Raw genomic sequence first — 23,601 nt, 5'->3', positions numbered from 1 at the left:
GCGCTATGTAGAGCCCAAATTCATTGGGTGATACGGTGTCAGTTTCCTGCTGCGACACTCGATCACGTGACTGTCTTATGTGTCAGTGTCCGAAAAAGTTGCAGCTTTACTTTGACATCGAGCGCACTAGGGGCTACGAACATGGGACTACTACGAGATGAACTTCTGAAGTCAATATGGCACGCATTCACAGCCTTGGACGTGGATCAAAGTGGGAAAGTGTCCAAATCACAGCTTAAGGTAGGTTTTAAAGCGTAGTAATTAGGCCTACAGTATTATTTCATAATGAAGTCAAATTAACGATTGTTTGCTTTTTGATAAATTAACCGAAATCTAAATTAATTCTAACCGTGGAATATTTTCTCATTTAGCTGATCCAAATATCAGACCCAAACAAAAAGTTCTGATCAGTTGGATAAAAAACATATTTGACCATGTATAATTCACTATACACTATACTTTTGTGTTGCTTCGCTTCCCTCACATTAGGGAATTTTGTGTCAACTGCCAAGTGATAATTCAGTCGGCAACATCGACAGCAAAGTAAAGACAAACTTCTGCTGTCCCTCAACTCACAGGCTACTCAGTTTCTGCTTATATCAGTAGTATTTTCTCTTACTCATGTCTATGTCTAGCATTTTCTCACAAAAACAGGAATAACAATGGTTCTATGGAAATAGCCTTTGTTGATTGACAGATACCCATGAATGTGGGACATGCATTCCTTGATGATAATCTTGCTTTACACGTGATATTCTGTCATTTGAACAGAATCTACAGTAAAAGTGTTGAGATTGTAAAAGGCAAGGGGCACTGCTTTGGAAGGCTAGGTCTTCTTTTCCTGTCTGGGTCTGTCTGTCTGCCTGGTGGTCTGTGTACCAGCCAGGCTCTGATGAAGACACTCCACTAAACATTTACCGACCTCAACGTCTCATGGACGTATTTCTTTGGTCCGTTTTTTGGTGCTGTCTGCACTGACTGTATTTTTTTTGTTTCATTTTGGTGCAGTCCAGACAGGCCTTGATTTCAACATCCAAGGACGTTGATTTTTGGTCCGGACTGGACAAAACCTGAACCAATCATAGACGTGTATATACATACTTTCGACATTCAGAAAATAAGTATTTTCAATCTCTGGAAATTTTGTCTTTTCACCTTTCATTCAGCACCTAAATTCCACCTGAGCTATCACAACACTGCATAGTGAACTCGGCTCGGGAAATGTTGTCAACCATCCATTGTTAATATTATTTTTCAGACAGTCCAGTCTGTTCCGTTTGTCTAGATTATAGATGTTCATGAGTGGCTTGTTTATAAATATCATAAGATTTATTTTTATATATTTACTTCACTCTACATCTCAACAAGGAACTTTTCAACACCCTTTTTGTAAATGTTTCCAGGAAGGAACAGAAGTAATGCTTGGGCAGCAATGCTTGAACTGACAGCAACACATGCTTAGTCATGCATGTCAATGTGATCCTAGACTAAACAGAGATCCTTTTGAAAAATCTCCATGTAATTGTGTTAATGGAAGTATGATGCCCACTTGTATGAGGAATCCTTTTGATATCCCTTTGGACACCCCAATATTACTGTAGCGTCATATCTCTACTATGCCAAGTGAATACCAACAGTATGACAGTAACCTCGCCCCCAGACTCATTGTGCATATCCTGTATAAAATGCTTCTGAGCGTTGGGGGGGGGATATCTGGTGAATGATATTACTATGACGGCAACGGTTTCCCTGACTGCATGATCTGATCTGACTGTGGCTCTACAGGTGCTCTCTCATAACCTGTGCACCGTGATGAAGGTACCCCATGACCCGGTGGCACTGGAGGAGCATTTTAAGGATGATGATGAGGGCCCTGTGTCCAACCAGGGTTACATGCCTTACCTCAATAGATTCATACTGGACAAGGTGAGCAGTAAGAGCACCTAGCCTGGTCCCAGATTTGTTTGTGCTCTTTCCAACTCCATTGCTCATTGTCATGCCAAGTGGCGCAGCAGTCTAAGTCGCTGCATCTCAGTGCTAGAGGCGTCACTACAGACCCTGGTTTGATCCCAGGCTGTATCACACCCGGGGAGGGTTTGGCTGAGGTAGGCCATCATTGTAAAATAAGAATTTGTTCTTAACTAACTTAAATTAAATAAAAGTGACAAGGAGTTGGCAGACTTCAAATCAAAGTTTATCTGATCACAGTTTAGTAGATGTTGTAGCAAGTGCAGCTACTAGCTCCTAACAATGCAGGTGCTCAGCAGCCTGAGTGCAATGTCAGTTTGACATTTTACTGCGTCATCCTCCTCACCTCAGTGGGTTTGTTAGTGGAGGGCTCTGTTTGGGGATTTCATTGGGATGTTAGGTCCATAGAAATATAACCACTAAAATGGACATAGTCTCTAGATCTCTAGGAGTATGAGGTGTAACTCTGGAGTGCCGTATCCCCATAGGGGATGATACGACTTAATGGGAAGTGTTTAATGGGTGCCTTTAGAAAATTTGTTTAAATCAATGTTTTTCTGTATATAACTTTCCTTGCTCATAATATGATGAGCATTACTGCTATTTTCAGTATTTATCTTAGTTTTTAAGATATGCATGTCACTGATATTAAAATGTATTGGTTTTTGAGAAATAAATGGAGCAAACAGGATTTGTTTGACCTTGAACAAGGCTGCCATTGTTATGGTATGTCTACTGTGTGAGTGGCAGAATCGTTCTGTTTCACAGCCATCGAGGAGGTGTGAGACCCACCATTGTGAGTTATCGAATGAAAAAACATGTGTGCTGAAAATTACTGCAACGAGTACAAGAAAATATAGCCTTCATTTCAAAACAAACGTCCATTCAACTTACATCCGCTACTACCATTTCCTCATGTGTCATACATTGCATTTAGAAGTGAAGGGTTAACATGCACACTACTATAGATCTATTCCAGAACATGATGATTGCATGATGCAGAGTCTTTGGTTTTCGCTGAGTTTGTTCTCTAGAAAAGCTTCACAATCTGATTGGTAAACACTTTGTTGTTACTCGTATTGCAGGGGTTCTCAAACTTTTTGGGGCCTGGGAGCCTTTTTGTGATAGCAAATTTATAGAGACCGGCTCAATCAGAACACGACTTGAGTGAGATAAAAAAGAAAATAGCATACAAGGAGTTTTATTATGACTTCGGCAGTGCATGGGAAGTAAGATTTTAAAGGCCCATCTATTGGCATCGGAGAGATAATAATTACTGATGTCCTTATTAATATTCAAGCAGTCATCATTGGTAATGAATCCACTGACTTTGTAAACACCAGTGATAAAGCATGAAGTGATCTTCAAAGTTTTTGCCCTTCGTTCTCGAGTTGGCAGACCATCAGATATAGCCCACATCTGTAGACTTGCAAGGCTTGCCAACTGTTTCCATAGCAATAACACCAACACTGATGTCAATTAGTAAACTGCTTTAGTCCTAGCGCTATTTGTACTTGGGGGCTATTTCCTTGCCTTTCTCCTCCGGAATCTGACTTGAATTGAAATGAAGAGACGAAGAACATTATGTTTGTACTTCACATCATGTGGGCTAACACTTAGGGCAGAGAAATATTAGGCTACTACTGACCCTTCTTAATCTTATTGCCCTTACTTATAGTATGTTGAAGAAAAATAGGGGAAGTTGTTTTGTTCTGATTTGTGTAAATGTTGGCTTTATTTATGTTAATTACAGGTTAGGGATAACTTTGACATACTGGAGTTCAACAATGTGTGCTGGACCCTGTGTTTCAAGAAAAACATCAACATGAGCCATCTTCTCATCTCCAACGATGATGCCTTCAAGGTCTGGTGCATCTTCAACTTCCTGTCTGAAGACAGATACCCACTGGTCATCATCACAGAGGAAGTGAGACACAAGACAACACCTCTAATGCACATACATATCTTATTTGTTCAGCAGTAATTATGCTCTTCCAGTTAAAATAATTCCCATTCATACCACAGGACTGACTAGCTGTGTCCTTTCCTCCTCCCCTCCTCTCCTCCCCCCTCCAGATTGAGTACTTCCTGCGGAAGCTGATGGAGGCCATGGGAGGCATTTGGAATCAGGAGAGGTTTGATGATTACAAGCTCATGTTGAACAGGAACCAGCAATGCCCGAGTGCCTGGGAGCTGATAGAGCTGGTTGGCATGGGCCACTTTACTAAGGGCATGAACCGCCAGACCCTGTCCATGGGCATCTCTGAGGTCTTCCAGGAGCTCATACTGGATGTTCTCAGACAGGTTCGCCTGCGGTACCCTTTCTCTCTACTCTTTATGCATCCCAAATGGGACCATATTCCCTATGTAGTGCAATACTTTTAACCAGAACCCATAGGGCTCTGTTCAAAAGTACTGCATTACATAGGGAATAGGGTGCTAGTTTGGGACACAGTGACTGTCTACTCTACACTGACCTCTTTCAGACCTCTGCTGGGGGTAACAATAAAATGGATATAGATAAGATATTACAATCTTGATTGTGACAGATTCATGTATTTTTTCCTGAAGGGCTACATGATGAAAAAAGGGCACAAAAGGAAAAATTGGACAGAGCGCTGGTTTGTGCTCGGACCAAACTCTATGTCATACTATGTGAGTGAGGACCTCACTGACAAGAAGGGGGACATTTTACTGGACCGCAACTGTTGTGTGGAGGTAATAACAATGTATTATTCCATTCGTCACTCTTAATGCTATCATTTAAGTCCTAAATAAATTGTGTGAAGTGTTGGAATGCATGCTAGCCCACCTTTGTTAACCAGCTTCCTTTGGCATTGTTAACCCATAGCCTACGATTTCCGTGGCCCCACGTAAATATAATTAACATAATAAAACAATCCCCATCAAAATCTATCTGTTTAAGTTAGAGATGTATGTTTTTTTGCATGGGCTGTGTCTCAATCCACCCCATCCACCGATATTGCTCTTCCGCATCTGCGCTGAAAGGTGGCAGGGCTAGAGCGGTGTTTGTCAGACCATGAAACATCCCGAAAAAACAGTATTTTCACGAAAAACGTCTGCAGCGTCCACATTCTGATTTCAAAACTCGGTCCTCCAGAAAGTGGAGACTAACACCTTTGCAGTTCTACTACGTGATATCTTTCAAAAAAGCTGTGTTAGAAAGGATTACCTACACATTCTGACCAGCTCATGTTATAGACAGAATCGAGCTACATGGCAGACCAATCCGAACTCATCTCTCGGCATGTCCAGCCCATCCATTATCTCAGCCAATCATGGCTAGCGGGAACGTTTCTGTCTTTTTCTGTGGCTAAACCAACTAGGCTCATAATTTAACAATTTTATTAGTATTTACAGATGGCATACAAGCTTGTAAATGTTTTTATTTTTATCTTTTGATTTTTGTCTTTTTTACCCCTTTTTTCTACCCAATTTTGTGGTATTTTGTGGTAGTTACAGTCTTGTCTCATCGCTGCAACTCCTGTACGGACTCTGGAGAGGCGAATGTCGAAAGCCGTGCGTCTTCCGAAACACAACCCAACCAAGCCACACTGTTTCTTGACACAATGCCCACTTAACCCGGAAGCCAGCCACACCAATGTGTCGGAGGAAACACCGCACACCTGGCGACTGTGTCTGCATGCACAGTGTCTGGCCCGCCACAGGAGTCGCTAGTGTGCGAATGGACAAAGATATCCCTGCAGGCCAAACCCGCCCCTAACCCGGACGATACTGGGGCAATTGTGCGCCGCCCCATGGGTCTCCCGGTCACGGCCGGCTGGGACAGAGACTGGACTCATACCCAGAATCTCTAGTGGCACACTCTGGAGGCCCACAAGTTTGTTATTAAGGCACATGAAAGTTCACATGTTCCAGAAGGCATTTCTGCCCCCAAAAGAAATTACGTTCAAAGGGCTCTCCTGTGAAGTAGTGACACACGACATACACCTAGTTTCCTGAAATGAGTCACAAATTCAATGTTTCATCAAACTCTAGAGGGTTAATGTGGTCAACGCAAGGGAGTGTGCAGTGAGTGTGTGACGTCTTGTTCTCTCTGCAGTCTCTACCAGACAAGGAGGGGAAGAAATGCCTCTTTATAGTCAAGTGCAGCGACAAAAGCTTTGAGATCAGCGCTTCAGATAAGAAGAGGAAACAAGAATGGATTCAAGGTAAAGTGACCAATCCCAAACCACCATCTTAACATATTCTGTAAACGGCAAAGCTTTTTTCTCACCACATTAGAGTTTATTTTAAATCTCAGAGGAACTTAAACATACAGCTGGGCCAGAGTGATGTGTATCAGGGTGTGAGGGCGCTGCATTAGATAAAGCAGCCAGCCTTTCTTTATCTGACTCTCCTCTCCTCACTTCCCCTCCCAGCCATCCAAACATGCATCCAGCTGCTGAGGTTGGGCCTGCCCTCTCCGCACCGTGAGGCCAGGCTACGGCGCAGGGAGCTCAGGCAGAAACAGCAGGCCGAGCAGGGGGAGCTGGAGGAGAGGATGAGGCTGCTGCAGATAGCCAATGAAAACAAGCATAGACAGCTGGAGTCCATGACGAAGGTACTGTCTATTTCTCTCTCTCTCTCTCTCTCTCTCTCTGTCTGTCTGTCTGTCTGTCTGTCTGTCTGTCTGTCTGTCTGTCTGTCTTTGTCTGTCTGTCTGTCTGTCTGTCTGTCTGTCTGTCAAGTCTGAAATCTGATAATCTGTCTGTCTGTCTGAAATAAAAAATCAGAAATGAACAGTAAAATAGTAGACATTTGTCTGTCTGTCTGTCTGTCTGTCTGTCTGTCTGTCTGTCTGTCTGTCTGTCTGTCTGTCTGTCTGTCTGTCTGTCTGTCTGTCTGTCTGAAAATCTGTCTGTCTGTCTGTCATAAATATGTCTGTCTGTCTGTCTGTCTGTCTGTCTGTCTGTCTTTTTGTCTGTCTGTCTGTCTGTCTGTCTGTCTGTCTGTCTGTCTGTCTGTCTGTCTGTCTGTCTGTCTGTCTGTCTGTCTGTCTGTCTGTCTGTCTGTCTGTCTGTCTGTCTGTCTGTCTGTCTGTCTGTCTGTCTGTCTGTCTGTCTGTCTGTCTGTCTGTTGTCTGTCTGTCTGTCTGTCTGTCTGTCTGTCTGTCTGTCTGTCTGTCTGTCTGTTGTCTGTCTGTCTGTCTGTCTGTCTGTCTGTCTGTCTGTCTGTCTGTCTGTCTGTCTGTCTGTCTGTCTGTCTGTCTGTCTGTCTGTCTGTCTGTCTGTCTGTCTGTCTGTCTGTCTGTCTGTCTGTCTGTCTGTCTGTCTGTCTGTCTGTCTGTCTGTCTGTCTGTCTGTCTGTCTGTCTGTCTGTCTGTCTGTCTGTCTGTCTGTCTGTCTGTCTGTCTGTCTGTCTGTCTGTCTGTCTGTCTGTCTGTCTGTCTGTCTGTCTGTCTGTCTGTCTGTCTGTCTGTCTGTCTGTCTGTCTGTCTGTCTGTCTGTCTGTCTGTCTGTCTGTCTGTCTGTCTGTCTGTCTGTCTGTCTGTCTGTCTGTCTGTCTGTCTGTCTGTCTGTCTGTCTGTCTGTCTGTCTGTCTGTCTGTCTGTCTGTCTGTCTGTCTGTCTGTGTGTGTGTGTGTGTGTGTGTGTTTATTAACCAAAGAGCTATCAAAGGACACCAGAAGCAAAATTGTAGACCTGCACCAGGCTGGGAAGACTGAATCTGCAATAGGTAAGCAGCTTGGTTTGAAGAAATCAATTGTGGGAGCAATTATTAGGAAATGGAAGACATACAAGACCACTGATAATCTCCTTCGATCTGGGGCTCCACCCCAGTTCTCACCCCGTGGGTTCAAAATGAACACAAGAACGGTGAGCAAAAATCCCAGAACCACACGGGGGGACCTAGTGAATGACCTGCAGAGAGCTGGGACCAAAGTAACAAAACTTACCATCAGTAACACACTACGCCGCCAGGGACTCAAATCCTGCAGTGCCAGACGTGTCCCCCTGCTTAAGCCAGTACATGTCCAGGCCCGTCTGAAGTTTGCTAGAGAGCATTTGGTTGATCCAGAAGAAGATTGGGAGAATGTCATATGGTCAGATGAAACCAAAATATAACTTTTTGGTAAAAACTCAACTCGTTGTGTTTGGAGGACAAAGAATGCTGAGTTGCATCCAAAGAACACCATACCTACTGTGAAGCATGGAGGTGGAAACATCATGCTTTGGGGCTGTTTTTCTGCAAAGGGACCAGGATGACTGATCTGGGTCAAAATACCAGCAACAGTGTGTGAAAAACTTGTGAAGACTTACAGAAAACGTTTGACCTCTGTCATTGCCAACAAAGGGTATATAACAAAGTATTGAGATACATTTTTGTTATTGACCAAATACTTATTTTCCATCATAATTTGCAAATAAATTCATTAAAAATCCTACAATGTGATTTTATGGATTTTTTATGATGAAAACTACAGGCCTCTCTCGTCTTTTTAAATGGAAGAACTTGCACAATTGGTGGCTGACTAAATACTTTTTTTGCCCCACTGTAAATATATGGATGAGCGATGGCCGAATGACATAGGCAAGATGCAGTAGATGGTATAGAGTACAGTATACAGATATGAGATGAGTAATGTAGGGTATGTAAACATGAAATAAAGTGGCATTGTTTAAAGTGACTAGTGATACATTTCTTACATTTTTTTTTATTTATTAAAGTGGCTAGAGATTTGAGTCAGTATGTTGTCAGCAGCCACTCAGTGTTAGTGATGGCTGTTTAACAGTCTGATGGCCTTGAGATAGAAGCTGTCCCAGCTTTGATGCACCTGTACTGACCTCACCTTCTGGATGTTAGCGGGGTGAACAGGCAGTGGCTCGGGTGGTTGTTGTCCTTGATGATCTTTTTGGCCTTCCTGTGACATCGGGTGGTGTAGGTGTCAAGGAGGGCAGGTAGTTTTCCCCCGGTGATGCGTTGTGCAGACCTCACTACCCTCTGAAGATCCTTACGGTTGTTGGCGGAGCAGTTGCCGTACCAGGTGGTGATACAGCCCGACAGGATGCTCTCCATTGTGCATCTGTTAAGGTGTATGAGTGTTTTTGGTGACAAGCCAAATTTCTTTAGCCTCCTGAGGTTGAAGAGGTGCTGTTGCGCATTCTACACCACTCTGTCTGTGTGGGTAGACCATTTCAGTTTGTCCGTGATGTGTACGCCAAGGAACTTAAAACTTTCCACCTTTTCCACTACTGTCCCGTCGATGTGGATAGGGGGGTGCTCCCTCTGCTGTTTCCTGAAGTCCACGATCATCTCCTTTGTTTTGTTTACGTTGAGTGTGAGGTTATTTTCCTGACACCACACTCCGAGGGCCCTCACCTCCTCCCTGTAGGCCTTCTCATCGCTGTTGGCAATCAAGCCTACCACTGTAGTGTCGTCTGCAAACTTGATGATTGAGTTGGAGGCGTGCATGGCCACGCAGTCTTGGGTGAACAGGGAGTACAGGAGAGGGCTGAGAACGCACCCGTGTGGGGCACCAGTGTTGAGGATCAGCTGGGTGGAGATGATTCCTACCCTCACCACCTGGGGTGTCCCGTTAGAAAGTCCAGGACCCAGTTACACAGGGCGGGGTCGAGACCCAGGGTCTCGAGCTTAATGACGAGTCTGGAGGGTACTATGGTGTTAAATGCTGAGCTGTAATCGATGAACAGCATTCTTACATAGGTATTCCTCTTGTCCAGATGGGTTAGGGCAGCGTACAGTGTGATTGCGATTGCGTCATCTGTGGACCTATTGGGGAGGTAAGCAAATTGGAGTGGGTCTAGGGTGTCAGGTAGAGTGTAGATGTTATGATCCGTGACTAGTCTCTCAAAGCACTTCATGATAACGGAAGTGAGTGCTACGGGCCGATAGTCGTTTAGCTCGAACAATGGTGGCCCCTCGAAGCATGTGGGAATAGCAGACTGGGATAGGGATTGATATAATTTGTCGGAAAACACACCAGCCAGCTGGTCTGTGCATGCTCTGAGGACGCGGCTAGGGATGCCTTCAGGGCCGGCAGCCTTGCGAGGGTTAACACGTTTAAATGTTTTACTCACTTTGGCTGCGGTGAAGGAGAGCCCGCAGGTTTTGGTAGCGGGCTGTGTCAGTGGCACTGTATTGTCCTCAAAGCGAGTAAATAAGTTGTTTAGTTTGTCTGGGATCAATACATCGGGGTCCGCAATGGGGCTGGTTTTCTTTTTGTAGTCCGTGATTGAATGTAGACCCTGCCACATACCTCTTGTGTCTGAGCCGTTGAATTGCAACTCTACTTTGTCTCTATACTGACGCTTAGCTTGTTTGATTGCCTTGCGGAGGGAATAGCTACATTGTTTGTATTCCGTCATGTTTCCGGTCGCCATGCCCTGATTAAAAGCAGTGGTTCGAAACTTTCAGTTTTGTGCAAATGCTGCCATCAATCCACGGTTTCTGGTTGGGGAAGGTTTTAATAGTCGCTGTGGGTACAACATCACCGATGCACTTGTTAATAAACTCGCTCACCAAATCAGTGTATACATCAATGTTGTTGATCGACGCTATCCGGAACATATCCCAGTCCACGTGATCGAAGCAATCTTGAAGCGTGGAATCAGATTGGTCGGACCAGCATTGGATGGACCTGAGCACGGGTGTTTCCTGTTTTAGTTTCTGTCTATAGGCTGTGAGCAACAAAATGGAGTCGTGGTCAGGAGGGCAAGGGAGGGCTTTGTATGCATCGCAGAAGTTAGAGTAACAATGATCCAGAATTTTGCCAGCCCGGTTTGAGCATTTGATATGCTGATAAAATTTAGGGAGCCTTGTTTTCAAATTAGCCTTGTTAAAATCCCCAGCTACAATAAATGCAGCCTCAGGATATGTGGTTTCCAGTTTACAAAGTCAAATGAAGTACTTTCAGGGCCGTCGAGGTGTCTGCTTGGGGCGGGATATACACGACTGTGATTATAATCGAAGAGAATTCTCTTGGTAGATAATGCGGTCTGCATTTGATTGTACGGAATTCTAGGTCAGGTGAACAAAAGGACTTGAGTTCCTGTATGTTGTTATGATCACACCACGACTCGTTAATCATAAGCATACACCCCAGCCCTTCTTCTTACCAGAGAGATGTTTGTTTCTGTCGGCGCGATGCGTGAAGAAATCAGGTGGCTGTACCGACTCTGATAACGTATCCCGAGTGAGCCATGTTTCCGTGAAACAGAGAATATTACAATCTCTGATGTCTCTCTGGAAGGCAACACTTGCTCGGATTTCATCTACCTTGTTGTCAAGAGACTGGACGAGAGTAGTCGGGAGTGGGTGATGTGCCCGTCTACGGAGCCTGGCCAGAAGACCGCTCCATCTGCCCCTTCTGCGGCAATGTTGTTTCCTAAGATTGCGAAGCGAGATGGCCATCTCTGTATATTAACTTTTCGTTAATATACAGTATATGTTGAAGAGGGTGGGGCTCAAGCTGCATCCCTGTCTCATTCCACGGCCCTGTGGAAAGAAGTCTGCATTTTTTTTTGCCCATTTTAACCGCACACTTGTTGTGTACGTGGATTTTACAATGTTGTATGTTTTTCCCCAAACACCACTTTCCATCCATTTATATAGCAGACCCTCTGTCTCTCTCACTTTCTGTCTCTCTCTCTCTCTCTCTCTCTCTCCCTCTCTCTCTCACATAATTGCTATGTAGCTTCACACTACTTGTCATTCAAATGTTATTCAGTGTGTTAAACCCCCTTTCATTCAGAACTATAGACCCCCACAAAAACTGACCTGCTCTCTCAGGACAGGGAATCCTCACACCTCTCCCTGTTACCAATCACACTTTTATTGTCCTCTGTTTGTCTGCTGTAAATGACAGTTAAGTGGTTTCTGTTACTCCCAGAGGAGTTTCAGTTCCTCATTAATGAACACCATTACCGTGAAGTCTCATGCTTAACTTTGACCCATGTTTGACTAGTGTAAAACTAGAAAACATACCTTAACTTCTTAAGGCTAGGGGGCAGTATTTGGAAGTTTGGATGACTAAGGTGCCCAAAGTAAACTAGAAAACACTCTAAAGTTTCTAAAACTGTTAAAATAATGTCTGTGAGTATAACAGAACTGATTTGGCAGGCGAAACCCTGAGGACAATCCATCCAGGATTTTTTGTTGTTGTTGAGGTCATTGGATTTTCCAATGCTTTTCTATGGGAAACCCAAATTATTAGGATCCAGATTGCAGTTCCTATGGCTTCCACTAGATGTCAACAGTCTTTAGAAATTGTTCAATTTTTTGTTGTTGTTTAAAAATGAAGAAGTAGTTGTATTCTTTCTAAGTGTCACTCAGGTGGACTCTAGTCTTTTGATGCGTGTGAATGAGACCGCGCTCCTCGATGTTTTTCTGTATTGGAAACAGTTTATTCCGTCTTAAATTTGATCGATTATTTACATTTTAGGGTACCTGAGGTTGGATTAGAAACGTTGTTTGAAACGTTTGGACCAAGTTTACAGGTAACTTATTAGATCCTTTGTAGGCATGTTGGGTGAGTTGGAACCAATGTATTTCTGAATCTAACGTGTCAAATAAACTGACATTGTTGGGATATAAAGAAGGACTTTATCGAACAAAACAACAATTCATTGTGTAACTGAGACCTTTGGGATTGCAAAAAGATGAAGATCTTCAAAGGTAAGCAATTCATTTTAGCATTATTTCTAAATTTTGTGATCCATCTGTTTGGTTGGAAAATGTTTTTCATGCTTTTGAATGTGAGGCGCTGTCCTCAGATAATTGCATGTTATGCTTTCACCGTAAAGCCTTTTTGAAATCTGACCAAGCGGCTGGATTAACAAGAAGTTTATATTTTAAATTATGTAAAACACTTGTATCGTCATTAATGTTTAATAATACGAATTTTGTATTTTTGAATTTCACACTCTGCAATTTACTGGATGTTGTCAAATCGGTCCCATTAATGGGATTCTAGCCATAGGGGATCCCTAACAGGTTTTAATTCCCAACTGCAGTGAATCAAACATATTATGTTAGAAATGTTTATTAATTTCAGAAGCAGATCATTCATTGTCCCCCATGATAAAATCGGGGAGGGGACTGTGGATCTGTCTCCGTCCGTTAGTACGTTCCTACGTTCATACGTTAGTCAGATGCGATATCTCAGACAGCATTGGCCCGACTTTGACAACTTGGTTGAACGATGCGTCTTGCGATAGAGAGCCGGCATTTACAAAAGTACACTGATTGGCCAGATGGTGGCTCTATAACAACAGATTCAAAATGCTAGTTTTGAAAGCTCACACTCCTCACCCCGTTTGACATAAAGTCATAAAATTCGTTACATATGTCCCTTTCCCCACAAGGAACAATTCTGCCTTAAGGACACATAAGGTCGGCCATGATGGATTTTACACCATTTTGAATTTTGTGAAGAAGACTTAAAACACTACTTTTCTTGTACCAAATGAACAATCTGCACAAAACTTGATATGTGGCATCTATGGACAAAGGTCTCTCAATGCAATATTTTCCAGACTAGTATATAGAACAACATGGCCTCTATTGATCAATAAACATTCATGTGGGCATGGTCTGGCACATAAATGCATAGACACATGGAACAACAGATAGTCCCCCCAAAAAACATTAGGAACACCTTCCTAAAATGTTGAGTTGCATGTATTTTACCCTCAGAACAGCCTCATTTTTTTCATCATTCTGTGGGCGGGGGGCTGCATCATTCGCTACAGATGGGGAAGACCGATGTTTACTGTTGCCTTGTTTTTCATTAGATCTGAGAAGAGGGGAGACAAAAAGCACTTATGCAAATGTGGCTGGCTCAGGGACACCAGAGTGATGAAAGAGCTGATGCCTGTATTCAGACACCACTGGCCCGATTTTGTCCTGGTCTGCTGGTTATCTAGATCTGTCTCAGACTACCCACTTGCCTTGTTTTTCCCCTTTGCACCAGCATCTGAGGCCCAGCTTTTCTTCTTATGCATCATTCTTTTCTACTCAAGTTCTCAACTCAAATCCTGTATAGCTCAGTTGGTAGAGCATGGCGCTTGCAACACCAGGGGTGAGGGTTTGATTCCCAAGGGGGTGGGGGAGTATGAAAATATATGCACTCACTACTGTAAGTCGCTCTGGACAAGAGTGTATGCTAAATGATTAAAATGATTTAAAAATCAGATCAACTACCACTGTCCAATTGAAAGAAGTCCTTATCTTTTTATATTATTTTTTTGCTGTATTGTCACAATTCTAGAGGATAAACATATTATACAGGGATCTGATTAGTCTAATGTGTAGCTTGTCCCACTGAAAAGCAGCAGCCTGTCCAATATAATTGTTTTCTCCTTTAGACCAAACTCAAAGACGAGTTCCTTTTAAAGCCTGTTGAATTGAGGGATTTTCCCTATCAGTTTCCCCAAAGTAACCTTTAGTTGAGAGTGTAATGGCTGAATTAACACCATCAAGTTGACATCAAGTGAATTTACTTTTTTAATTGTCATTTTTAAAGCAATGTCCCCCCGTCCTTGAATTTTCCTAAATGAGTATATATAACACACTGTTGTTGTTAGAATCTTAATATCACAAACAGAATTTGTGTTCAAAGCAATTTTATGAGGACATTCCCCCCTGCCCCTCATTCACTGCCAGTCATTCACTGGCAGTCAGCCTGTGAGGCAGAGGATGGCCCCACCTAAACTATATACGAATTCATTTCACACATATAATAATAATAATCGAGTTAGCCAAGACTGACAATAGATTAACATTGATATCACTTTATTCATCAAATGTACACAAAGTCCAACTGCAATGTGACTTCTGCTTTATCCCAACCCCTCTGAAAAACACATACATGTGCAGGCTGGAAAGGTTGGAGCAGGGGGCTGCCACACTGGGCACCCATGGAGCAGCTGATGGGTGAGAATATTATCTATTGATAAATTGTATATAAAGAATCTGATTAATAGCGCAGCATGGAATTCAAAGTTTGGATTTTTGTCACATGCACAAGTACAGTGAAATGCATAACTTGCAATCCCTGACCAACAGTGAAGTATGACATATAAAAATAGTATAATAAAAAAACAAGAGACATCTATATACAGAGTCAGTACCAAATGTACAAACACGTTGTTGTTGTTTTAACCTTTCTTTAAATAGGCAAGTCAGTTAAGAACAAATTCTTCAATTGTGCATTGCCTATGGGACTCCCAATCACGGTCAGATGTGATACAGCCTGGATTCGATCCAGGGACTGTGGTGACGCCTCTTCCACTGGAATGCAGTGCCTTAGACCGTTGCACCACTCGGGGGCAGTATGGCAGTGCTGAAAAGTGACTGGTAGCAGGAATATATAAATACCTATGGTAATATACTGTCACGTTGGTATAAAGGGATACAGGTGCAGAAATAGGTAACAGGGGTTTCAGCATGCCATGTCAAGGCATAGGGACAAAGCCCAAACAAACACGTATACAAAACACAGGGCTGAGACCCAAATGAAAGAGCGAGGAGTACCTCGAATAAATACACAATTGACAAGACCATGGTGAACAATTACTAATCAAGGAAATGGGGACCAGGTGTGCTTAATGACACAGTTCCAGAGGGATCCGTGACATATACTAATGGTAATTTATTCATGTAAACAGGAGTAGTAATGACCAGTAGCAGCAAAAATGGATAAATACTTATGGTAATGGAAACCAATAACCAATGAACAGCAGTGTAGTGGTAGTAATACATCTTGACACAGAGGCAGGGGAAGGAATTCCAAAAAGTGACTTGTTCAAATTCTCCTACAGAGTCTCAAGCAGGTATGACGTTTTGATGTCTAGATATGTATTATAGTATTAGAAAGAGCAGATTCTAAATCGCATATCCTTGTTAAACAACTCTTAAAAATTACCCCTTGAGCTCGATTTCAAAATATAACATTTTGGCAGATTTACTGCGATTCCATGGCAACACTCAAACCACAGTAATATATTTAAACTCAAAATATGCTATTCTGTTCTTTTGAAAAGCATTTTCTTAAATTCACAATGTTCCTTAAAGCCCCCATGCTGTCTTTTTAATGTTATTATTTAAATCATGTCTAATAAATCACTTTCTGTGTTCAAATACCCATACTAACATACTATATACATACTTAATGAGTATATACTACATACTCTTAGTTAATTAAGGTATACTCTAAACAAACGGTATCGTTTCAGTTGAGCACTAGTGCTTCTCCTGTCTACCGGAGGTTGATGTTGTTGCTATGCAACCTCTTGCTAGCTTGTTAGAATAACAAATGACTAGCTAGACATTTTACAATTTTGGGTGTATTCGTAAATTCAATCTGGAGTGCCAGAGTGCGCTCGGGGCGTTTGTAAATCCAGAGTTTTGTCAGATTGTCTGTTTGTAAATTCAGAGCGCACACTGGACATTCTGGCCAAGGAGTAGGGTTGATCCGAGCGTTCAACTCCAATGGCAGTCAAGCACCCAAGCTAACGTTTGCTAGCTACTTCCAGACATGAGAGAACACCTCACTCTGACCTCACTACTTGCCCTAGCAGAGCTGGTTAGGCTGTTTTTATGTTATCCAGAGTGTTGGTGACTCGTTCCCTTGAGGCCAGGCTTTTCTAGTGTTAAGGCTTCTTCTCCCTTGGCTCCTGACAGAAACTGGAGGAGGCAGTGGCCACAGCAACTCTGGAGGAGCAGAGGAGAAAACAGACCCAGACTGACCTGCAGGACCGCTACAGAACGGACCTGGAGAGAGAGAAAATGGTAACCAACCACAGAGCTACACTCTAGCTCTGTTCCAGGAAGTGCATACTCAGAATCATTGCAAACAACATATTGCTCAGCAAGACTTATCTCATGACTTTGAATCATTGCGTTTGATGAATAACAATGAAGTATTACTATTAGTATTACTATTACTCACATTATGAGTAACAGTATTATTTGTGGAGTTATCTGGGAAAATCTACACTAAACAGAATTGTCATATGCACACCACATGCTACTTTGTACTGTGGTGGTGTGTGTGCACGTGTGTGTGTGTGCATGCATTCATGTCTGTGTGTCCAGATTATCATATCAAACTGTGTGTGTCCATTGTCCCCTGTCAGGTTCGTCAGCAGATGGAGGAGCAGGTGGCCCAGAAGTCCAGTGAGTTGGAGCAGTACCTGCAGCGTGTCAGGGAGCTGGAAGACATGTACCACCGCCTGGAGGATGCACTAGAGGATGAGAGACAGGCCAGGCAGGATGAGGAGACCATGCGCAAACTACAGACCAGGTGAGACGCAACACACACTTGACACACACTTGACACACTCATAGCCATACACTGAGTGTACAAAACATTAGGAACACATTTATAATATTGAGTTACTTCCCCTTTTGCCCTCATGTTTATCTAATTAACTAACTATGTTTAATTGTTATACAATTAAATGAATAATGTAACAATTAACTCATTAGGATCTGGGGCACCACGAGAGCGGTTCTTTAAAGAGTTACCATCTCCTGAATTCAAATCTAAAAGGTCTTTACCTATCACATCTATAAACAGTCAACTTATTCATCATAACCTTGTGTCGTATCATCATTCTGAACAGTTGCAAAAACTTGAGCCTTAATTATGATTCAGTACTCCACAAATTGGTTTAATTATTTAATTACTAGCTAATTAAATGGGAACACAGGCTAAACACACACACTCTCCACACCGGTTATAGACTGGAGACGTAATACTCTGAAAACAGGTCCCTAGCGGAATGACAACAACATGGATGCTTGTTAAAGAATAGATGGAGCGGGACAGAGACTCTTAACATTGTCACATTCAGAACCTACTGTCACCTACAATAACCATATACTTTGCACAAGAACCACTGTCCGCTTTGAGCAAGACATCATGAATGTATTTACATGAAATGCCTGGGTTCGCCGGGGATCTCTCAGTGAACAGGGCAGCCTTGGAAAGGGTGTTGGGCCTTTTTGCGGCACACTTGTAAGGCTCTGATTGTCCAAAATGGTTTCAACAACTCTTCTACTGTTGTCCTTCTTCGTAATTGTCCGGTATCTGGTGACTAGTCATGTAGCCCTAAACAGAACTACAGAGTTGATTTTCCTTCCATTCATTCTTGGGGTGGCATGGTAGCCTAGTGGTTAGAGCGTTGGACTAGTAACCGAAATGTTGCAAGTTCATACCCCCGAGCGGACAAGGTACAAATCTGTCGTTCTGCCCCTGAACAGGCAGTTAACCCACTGTTCCTAGGCCGTCATTGAAAATAAGAATTTGTTCTTAACTGACTTGCCTAGTTAAATAAAGGTAAAATTTAATTCTAGATGATAGGCTAGCCACAGGGTTCCCAGTGGGGTGATGAAAGTAGCGTAATACATGGTTTGAGCAGAGTAACAGTTACTCTACTTAAATTCACTTTTGAAGATACTTTACTTAGGACAGCTAATCAGCCGTACAAGTGATTGTCCTGGAGGTGAGTTTATCGTCTCCATCTCCTGTTGAGATTCAAATTTCAAACCATTTTAAACATGTAGTTGCCGCTTACCGCTTTTTCTGGTTCAATATTTTGAGCCGGTTCCGGCTGGCTTGCACGCTCCCTGATCTCACTCTGGGGCGGTGATTACTCACTGTGCAAAGTTTTGGAAAACAATTATCTCTTATAACTTCTCAAATCACATTCCTCTCTTTTCAAAAACACTTGAATAATTTTCCATATTACATGCACAACCAATAGTATGGAAACTTTATCCATGTAGTGTGTATACTTTCCAAGTTACAGTATTTCCTTTTTTAATGACATCACAAAATAACAAACAATATGACATTTGTGTTGTATAGATCGCCTCTGACAATTCCCCACAGTTCTACATTAGAAATATTGTTCCATTATTTGCTTTTTAACGTGTTAGAGTTTCAGCGGGAAAAGGTCTGTTGAGACAAAGCACATTCCTTTGGTGAATTTGGAGAGCGCAAGCCTGGATCTTCTCCCTTGATTTACAACATGACTTGAGTGTCAATCACCTAGTTCTTTCCTCCCCCCCTACGGGTGAAATGGGGTCTGATTGAAGTTATTCATTGCAAACCTGATCTGACCTATGGATTCTCATGGTCAGTCATGACAAAGAGATCCTAGCTTTCATCTGGATTCACCTGGTCAGTCTATGTCATGGAAAGAGCAGGTGTTCCTAATGTTTTGTACACTCAGTGTATGTGCACTGGTTAAAGGTAGTACACTATATAGGGAAACGGGTGCCATGTGGTACACAACACACACAGATGGAGTGTACATCAGTGCACAAAAACAGTTGTGTATCAGAAGACTGTGTATAGATGTTAACATTCACATTCTCAGGCAACTGCACCCAACATTTGTTTGAGTGTCTGTCTGTGATTGGTTCATGTGGTGTGTCGGTTTCTGCATGTACCAAGGCTTCTGGAGGAGGAGTCAGCCAAGCGGGCGGAGCTAGAGCAGATCCACCTGCAGCAGCAGAGGGCCATCTCCCAGACCCAGGCTGAGAAGCAGGAGCTGGAGAGCGACTGGCTGGCCAAGGAGATGGCCCTGCAAGCAGCCATGTTGCAGCTGGAGAGTCTTGAGAGAGAGAGGCACGGAGCACTGGAGCAGTACGAGGTCAGAGAACAACACCCTGTCTGTGTTTCAAGCATTAGAATGACACATTTCCTGAACAAATTCAGTGATATCTGCTAACCAGACCTCTCTTTAAGCGATGGTCAGACGATGGTCTTGTATTGTATTGAATATGGCTGTTAGTAGGGACCATGTCCCCTATTAACACTTCACTTAAAGTAAGGTACTGCTGGGCCATTTCATAAACAAGATAAAAACTAATTTGTCAGGAAGTACTTTCTTTAGACCTATATGTCTGTGAGCAACTACTGGCCTTTATTCGGCTGAACATAGTGTTGAATCAGTGGAAGGCTGCCTGACGTTTGAACCAGAAACAGTCCCTGGCGCCAAACTTGGCTTCTTCTCAAACTACTCCTCTGTCAACTGTTGACGCAACACAAAACCGTCATAGAGGTCTCTCCTTGCACTCTGTTGCCATCTAGTGGTGATATCACTGAGAACTGTCTCTACTTCAAGAACAACAGCAAAACGTATTTATTATTTAAACAGACTTGTACTTGCCATCATTGAGATATATGGATACACCCTGTGTGTGTGTTTGTGTTACAGGAGGTGAGAATGAAACTGGAGCAGGCAGCTAATAAGACCAAGAGCTGGAAAGACAAGGTGGCCAAGCATGAGGGACTGGTCCGTCTCATCCAGCCAGGTAAGTAAGAATGAAAGGCCAACATCACCATAGTAGAATGTCCTCCACTGCATGTTCATGTTCTGTTCTGTTCTCCTCTCCATACTCATATTACAATGCTATTCATGTCTTTGTTCTATTGTTCTATTCTATTGATCTATTGTTTGAATACAGTCTGTGATGTTTTCTTTCTCCTTCTGTCTGTGTATGTCTGTGAAGGCGATAAAGGACCACAGAGGATGACTAACTGGGGCCCAGCAGCCTTCACAGACACTGAGCTGGACCTGAGGAAGAAGTCCTGGCAGGAAAGGAAGAACCACAACCAGTCATCCCAGTAGACTAGAGATGGTGCTTCTTACCTGATGGTCCAGAGATCTTTCCACGATCGTGTAGCATCAGGATACTGTTGTCTTGTGTTGTTGAGAATTAACTAATGTGTACGGTTGCAAATTTCCTGAAACTTTCCCAAAATGTCCAGAATTTCCAGAAATCCTTATTGCTGAATTCTCGATTTCCTGCTTATTTTCGCCTAATTCTGGGAATCTTCAGACTGGGATATCTGGAATTTTTAAACCCTACTAAAGTCTTTAACCAGGAAAAAGAGCTGTATATATTCAATGAATAATATGTTAAACTTTTTTTGAAATAAGATGAGAATGTAATAAGATAAAAGTAATAAGATGTTTGATATTTAAAATGCCAACGCATAAGTAGCGCATCTTATAAAATATATTTAAAGACATTTCTTTATACTGTTTCTGTCTGTTTTAATGGATGAGGGATGTGAAAATGATGTGTTAGAAAAGGTGAGTAGTGATCGGGGGAAGGTTAGATATGCTATATCCCCCCCAAAGAATGGCATGTATATATGGCTCTGGGTTTGATATGCTCAGCCTTGCTTTATATATTTGATACATTTCATTCCATTTTTTTCCCTTCAATCTAACCATTTAAAATGTCATTTCCTGGTTTGCCTGTGGGAACTGTGGAACCTTGAGTAATATTCCTATGAAATACTTGGCCGATGTCCTCTTGTGGTTTCATGAGTAAAAGTATCTGTTTACGGCTCTGCCGTAACTCGCGGTAATATTATACTGTGGTGGGCTGGGAGTTACTGTAGATACCTTGAACTGCTTGAGTCCATAGCTATAGTTCTCCTTGTGTTGTTGTAGTCAGGTGAAGTTAAATTTAACCAAATATAGGCGAGTGTGAGCTGAGCTCTGTGCTTGTGTGTAATAATGAATATTGGTGCAGTGAGAACTCATGAGATCTGACTGCAGCGAAGGAACTGCTGGGCTCTAGTGTTTCTCTGCGGACTCTGAGCTGGGATCCATTCTCTCTATTGGGCCCCTAAGGTCCTGCTTAACTCCACTCTCGCTCTGCACTACATCTCAGCCTAGCGCTGCAGATTTCTGTAATGGATGTTCTGCAGGGCTTCAAAGAGCTGGCCTGGCCATCTGGCTGTCTGTCTGAATCTGTCCTGGCAGGCTGAGGTCCAGCTCTCTCTCTCTCTCTCTCTCTCTGAGCCAGCCTGCCCAAACCACCCCAACCATGTGACACTGATCGTGACATCCCCCCTCATTCATAAACCTGTGGTTTTCATTACAGTAACGTCCTACTTTGTGTCATGTTGAAACAAATATAATCTGATTTTTATTTTTGGGGGACCAAATCCTGCTTTTGATTTGCTAAATCGTGTGTGTGTGTGTGTGAGCATGTTCTCTTCACATCTGGAGCTAACTACTGTAGGTCTAGGTCTTCTAGACCTTGTAGAAGAACAGTCAGTCGTGACTAAGTCTGTGCAGACTGCTACCAGCCCTTTTCCTTTATGAGAGCTCGGACAAACAATTATGATGATTAATAAATGCTACAGCACGGGCAGACCCGCTTTCACAACCCTCACACCCGGACCTGCGCTTCTCGTCCACCCTGCTCTGTTTGCACAGTGTGCTGACTTCACAGAGCAGTCCGGTCAGAGGGCTCAGCCTGGGAGGCTGCAGATCAAAGCCATGTCGATAGGATGAGACCGGAGACCTGGCTGCTTGGAGTGTGGAACCACAGGCCTGTCTGTCAGGATGGAGAAACACGCCAAGCAAACATGTAAACATCACAACAACCCCATCACACTGTCATGACAGCCATGCTGCAGCATGATACACATAGTAAATCATTTTCATAAAACAGGATTTCTCCCTTTAGGAGTATTCTTCTCTTCAGGAAAGACTCAAGGATTAAACATCTTAGTATAAGAATAACAGAAATACAAGTAAGCATAGCTGAAGCAGCACAATCCATCAAAGACTCCCAGACAGAATTGTTCCAGACCAACCCAGTTCAGAGTGCCTCTCTCCATGTTAACAAAGAGCTGAGCAGGCTTAAACAAAAACACATGAGACATACGTGATTCTATTGTAGTTTTTCTCTTGTTGCTCCAGTAATTGGGCTTTCCAGCCTTTTTTCTGTGCTGAATATATATTTTTCCGTTCAAATGTTTTATTTCATCGTGGAGAAATCTGCTGTTTTGCAGAGGATGTGAAGTGACTTCCATCCTCATTGACAGACCTAAGACTCTGAGACCTGAGAACACCAGGCTCCACACCTCAGTAGAAAGTAGAAGGTTGGTTGAGGTTTGAAAATAACCAGTTTGACTCATACTGCATTTACAATTTAGACATTTAGCAGACGCTCTTGTCCAAAGCCACGTACAGTTAGGCGTTACTCTCTGTCAAATGAAATAAATGTTTTGCCTTTGAGGAGAATTATATGAGTTGAGAATAAGGCCTTTGAGAACTGTTAAAGGAGGAATTTTAACAGGAAGGACTTCAAATCCTGGAAGGTTGTTTCTTGGTGTCCTGGATTGTCCCGAGTAACACTGTCAATAAGGGTGTCTGCCAACTCTTAAGCCACAACCCTCAACACTGAGCATTCCATCCACCACTCCCTGTTTACCAGCTCTGACAAATGGCCCAGTGCCACTCTTCCTCCCTCTCTTCTACTTCCCTTTATCTCCTCCTCTTCTTCTTTCCTCTCCTCCTCCCCAAGAACTTAGTCTCTCTCCTCTGCCACCCATTGTCCTCCTCCTTCTCCTCCCCTCTCACTCCTCCTCCTCATCCACCACAAGAAGTTCATTAGTTCCTATCCTGGTTTTCTCCTTCCCCTCTTTCCTCCTCATCCCCCCTTTCCCCTTTCCCTTCTCTTTCTCCACCACAAGAAGTTCATTAGTCTCTCTATCTCTATCTTTGCTCTCCTCCCTCTCCATTTTCCTCAATGAAAGAACCACAAATAAGGTGGTTGAGAGTTTTCAATCTGTTCTTCAATCTGCATCTTGCCCTGAGCCAATTAC

At 42.9% G+C, this 23,601-nt stretch overlaps 1 protein-coding gene across 2 annotated transcripts; it reads left to right on the top strand.

Annotated features, from left to right (window-relative positions):
* The first annotated feature begins 95 nt into the window (after nucleotides 1-95).
* Nucleotides 96-21,766, top strand: LOC124035596 (switch-associated protein 70-like). Of its 2 annotated transcripts, XM_046349101.1 has the most exons (12): nucleotides 96-240; nucleotides 1,786-1,926; nucleotides 3,722-3,895; nucleotides 4,045-4,272; nucleotides 4,540-4,686; nucleotides 6,053-6,161; nucleotides 6,372-6,553; nucleotides 16,635-16,742; nucleotides 17,090-17,256; nucleotides 19,417-19,615; nucleotides 20,183-20,279; nucleotides 20,478-21,764. In XM_046349101.1, exons 1-12 carry the CDS (start codon nucleotides 142-144, stop codon nucleotides 20,594-20,596), a joined length of 1,770 nt encoding a protein of 589 aa, XP_046205057.1. In that variant the 5' UTR covers nucleotides 96-141; the 3' UTR covers nucleotides 20,597-21,764. The 2 variants fall into 2 exon arrangements, with proteins under 2 accessions (XP_046205057.1, XP_046205058.1); XM_046349102.1 differs by lacking the exon at nucleotides 1,786-1,926 and having other exon boundaries at nucleotides 105-240; nucleotides 20,478-21,766.
* Nucleotides 21,767-23,601: the final 1,835 nt, after the last annotated feature.

Source organism: Oncorhynchus gorbuscha, linkage group LG05, assembly GCF_021184085.1.
Source record: "Oncorhynchus gorbuscha isolate QuinsamMale2020 ecotype Even-year linkage group LG05, OgorEven_v1.0, whole genome shotgun sequence".
NCBI lineage: Eukaryota > Metazoa > Chordata > Actinopteri > Salmoniformes > Salmonidae > Oncorhynchus > Oncorhynchus gorbuscha.
The sequence above is the reverse complement of the archived record's forward strand: the minus strand, read 5'-3'. Positions and strand labels throughout refer to the sequence as shown.

Bases quoted from the DNA above. Each gene is read 5' to 3' on its own strand.
- LOC124035596 (XM_046349101.1), top strand. From the start codon at position 142: ATGGGACTACTACGAGATGAACTTCTGAAGTCAATATGGCACGCATTC. The intron at 16,743-17,089 runs GTAACCAACCAC...GTCCCCTGTCAG, and splicing joins ACCTGGAGAGAGAGAAAATG to GTTCGTCAGCAGATGGAGGA. The intron at 17,257-19,416 runs GTGAGACGCAAC...GCATGTACCAAG, and splicing joins ATGCGCAAACTACAGACCAG to GCTTCTGGAGGAGGAGTCAG.